This window comes from Cynocephalus volans, chromosome 10 (assembly GCF_027409185.1).
Source record: "Cynocephalus volans isolate mCynVol1 chromosome 10, mCynVol1.pri, whole genome shotgun sequence".
Classification (NCBI taxonomy): Eukaryota; Metazoa; Chordata; class Mammalia; order Dermoptera; family Cynocephalidae; genus Cynocephalus; species Cynocephalus volans.
This window is the reverse complement of record NC_084469.1, coordinates 23,270,126-23,273,903: the sequence shown is the minus strand read 5'-3', so window position 1 is coordinate 23,273,903 and position 3,778 is coordinate 23,270,126. Positions and strand designations below refer to the sequence as shown.

Here is a 3,778-nt window from a genome sequence, read left to right as displayed (position 1 = left end):
ATGTAAGAAGTTTCTCTTGCTGGGATGGGAGGGGGTCTATTGCACCCAACTTGTCCTGTCTGTCTGGAAGAAAGGGGCTGCTGCCCAGAGACAAGGATCAGGGGTGGAGGGGAAGGTAGGTGACCAACATCCACTACACTCCTTTTCTTTTTTTTTTTTTTTTTTTTTTTTTAACAGTCATAATATTCCTTTATTAGTACCAGCTCTTTAAATTTTTTTTTTTTTTTTTTTGCCACAGCTGAACAATTTAATATAAAAAAAGCCATTCTTTGTTGTTCATACAGTATTTATAAAAAAAGTACATAGTGGTTAGTTTTGCAACAATTTACTTTTAGCCAGATGTATTATATAAATCTATGAATATAACAAATGAGAACAGTATAAATAAAAAGGTTTTGTATTTACACTTATACAGAAACTAGCCGAAATGGTGTCCTAAGAAATTAAGTTTACAGTTAAAGTGAAACTAGTGATTGAACATACTGATACTTTAATGCTTTTTAAAATTTCATATTATGTATATGCTAATTTTCGCTAAAATTTTGCATAGAATTATAAAGTATATTTCTGCATTTCACATCACAGTAGGAGCTTTTAGTATAACAGTACAAAAAAAAAAACCCTAGTTCAGAAAAGGTCAGATCCTCCCAAATCTAGTTTTTCTTAACATCTGGCTTCTTACTTTTGGGAACAAGGAATACATTGCCATCTCTTGTTTGCTGCAGAGAGTATTCACTAGGAGAATAAGGTTTTCCATCTTCATCACGAAGCATGCTGAAGACTTCGAGATATAAGGTGCTGAGTTGTTTTTTCAGTAGATGTAGGCTTTTGTCATTTTCTCCTTTTTCTTTAAGCAATTTTTCTTTTTCATCTTTTAAATGATCTAAGTCTTGCTCTAGCTCTACTATATTTTCCAGTTTTCTTTTTCTGCAATTCTGAGCAGCCACTTTATTCTTACCCCTCCTACGTATATCTCGAATAAGTGCAAGTTGAGCCTCATTGAACTGCTCCTTGGACATCATTTCATTGAAGTCATCAACAGGGAGGTTAATGATTTTTTCTACAGGGAAGGGGATATGGAGAGCTTTTGCCCTAAGCTCATCTCTTGTGAGATGAGCCTCCAAGTGGCTTGAATGTTTGTCTTTTGTGAATGGGGTTTTTCGATGACCAGGACTTACAGGCAATTCTTTCTTTGGTGTGCTTTCACACTGGGCATCAGGCACTGGAGCACTGTGCCCCCGAGATGGTGACAGGGGTTGCACTGTATCCTTAGAAGAATGTGTTGGCTGTGTTTTAGTACCATTCTGTTTGACACTTCCAGGGGCACTATCTAGCTCTTCCATTTCAGAATCACTGAAGCCAAGTGGTGTGTCTCCATAGATGGAAGATTCCACTGAGTGTTCTGGTGATGCCATGCTGGGACTTGTGTTCAGTGAAATGCCAGAGTCAGAATCATTGAATTCTGCTATGCTTTCAGGGTGGTTCTGATTGAAAGCTTTACAAAGTGACAGATCAGAAACATCAGTGGGCCCATTTAGAAGTTCAGAGAGTGACTGGCTTAAAGTAGCAGAGGAGGGCATGCTGTTGCTGATACTGGGCTCTGCTATGAAAGCAGAATAAAATTCATCACCAAAATCTGTGTTTACTGTGGCATCTGAATTTAATGAGTTCACTGTTAACTGGCTGGGGTCTTCTGCGGAGAGAATGCTGCTGAAGGAATCCTCAAAAGCATTAAGAAAATGTGGACTGCAGTTACCTACTTCTTTTTCCAGTGAGGGGATCGATGAGTAGAAATGATAATTGTTGTCAATTTCTGTCAGTTTGGCTTCTGGACTTGGAACCATGGCAGTCTCAACAAGCTTGTCATTTTCAATATTAAGACACTGTAATTCTGGAATGGATAATAGCTCCTCCCAAACTTGCTCAATGTCCTGCGGCATATTGTCTAAATCAGCAGCAAGCACCTGAACAGAAGTTTCAGGTGACTGAGCCTGATTGGGAGAACTGAAGACTGGGCTCTCAATGTGGCTGGGAATATCAGGAACAAGTGACTGAAATGGAGCCGAAGAAACCTCATTGTCATCTACAAATGGGAATGTCTCTGCCAAAAGCTGCATGCAGTCATCAAAGTACAAAGCATCTGGTTTGGGAATGTGGGCAACCTGGGAGTAGTTGGCTGATCCACTGGTTTCTGACTGGATGTGTTGGGCTGGCTGAATTGGGAGGAATTCACCTGTCTCTTCATCTAGTTGTAACTGAGCAAAAAAGGCTTTCTCTTGCTCCTTTTGGAGTTGTTCTTGTCTTTCCTTTTCAAGTTTTTTCTGTTTTTCCAGCTCATACTCCTTCCGCCGCTGACTGAAGTCAAATACTTCTCGACTTACCCCAAGATCTATATCTTGCCTCCAAAGTATGTCAATCAAATCCATGTCCGATTAATTACTTCGCAAAGAAGCACCCACAGACGGCCCCGCGGGGTGGGCCCAGCGCGCCGCAGCCCGCGTCCGCGGAGGTCGCGGGGCCCGGGGTCGACTGCGGCGGCAGAGGAGGGGTTCGGGATCCCAGCCCGGAGGAGACCTCAGCTCCCCCGAGAGCGGCCCCGTGAATAGGCACATTTTTGCCGGCTCCGAGGCGGGGGAACTGCGCAGCCCCGGGCACTACACTCCTTTTCCACTTCTCTCTTCTGAGCTGTCTTTCAAGGGATGCTCAGCTGCTTTGCATGGATGAGCCCGGGCATCTTCAGTGCTTGGTATCCAGTCAGCCAAGCAGCACTACCAGCACTTATTAATTACTACAGGTAGTACATAACATGGCACTAGGTGCTGCAAAAAGAATCACCCAGAAACTGCACATGTCACAGACAGTTACACAGCAGGCATCAGAATGAAAAAGCAAAACAAAAGGATGCCAAGATGGGACTGGGCAGGAAAGTATAGTACCTGGCTCACACACAGGGCCAGAGTAAGTGTATTTTTGAGGATGAGGTGTGTAAGAAATTAGGACAGAGTAGCTCTGTTTGTTGTAGCTGGGGCCACGACAACCTGCCCTGTTCTGCTACCCGGGTCTGTGGAAGAGCTATCAGTCTCCTGGTTTGGGTGGTTTGGGCTTCGGTGCCAGGAGTGCTGAGTTCCACTCCCTGCTATACCATGTATAGCTGAAAGAGCTTGGGCAAGTTGGCTTACCCCTCCAATGCTATCTCCTCCCTTGCGAACATAATCATACTGACTTTTGGCTTAGTGAGAGGATCAAAAGAGATAAGGTGTGTCAGATGCCTTATCAGTGTCTGGAACATAGTAGGTGCTCAACACATGTTCACTCTTCGCCGGGGTGGAGCATGAACTTGCACCCACTGGCCAGGAACCAAGCCTCTTCCCTCCTCACCATGGTCAGCACCATTTCCAACCTGCTAGCTTGTCCTCTCTAATCATTGGGACTTGGGGGGAGACCCTTGCTACACAGTCTGATGTTCACACTTAGGAAAGGCCATATGTAGGGGTAGTTGAATTTTGGGGAGCAATCTGGGAACTTACCCTCTTACCTATTTTGTGTTAACCCACTTGCATGTAGATATATTGGAAGGCAGGATACTGCCTGTGCCACAATGGAAGCAGACAGGGTGAGGTTCTGCCCAGGACTTGGAATCTAGAATGAAGGATAAAGTTGAAGGGAGGGTCTGAATCATTTCAAGGCAGTGACACTCAGTCCCTGGAGCCTGCCCATTTCCTAATCTGGGTCTTTAGTCTCTTGCTGATTCTGGGGGCATCAATGTCCTTTCAATAAG

The 3,778-nt window shown here is 44.1% G+C and overlaps 1 protein-coding gene across 1 annotated transcript; it reads right to left on the bottom strand.

Moving 5' to 3' along the window:
* Positions 1-222: 222 nt before the first annotated feature.
* On the bottom strand, positions 223-2,530 carry LOC134388189 (nuclear factor erythroid 2-related factor 2-like). Its single transcript, XM_063111038.1, has one exon. It carries the CDS (start codon positions 2,424-2,426, stop codon positions 654-656), a length of 1,773 nt encoding a protein of 590 aa, XP_062967108.1. The 5' UTR covers positions 2,427-2,530; the 3' UTR covers positions 223-653.
* Between the last annotated feature and the right edge of the window lie 1,248 nt (positions 2,531-3,778).

Excerpts from the sequence above, each read along its gene's own strand:
- LOC134388189 (XM_063111038.1), bottom strand. The coding sequence starts at position 2,426 with ATGGATTTGATTGACATACTTTGGAGGCAAGATATAGATCTTGGGGTA.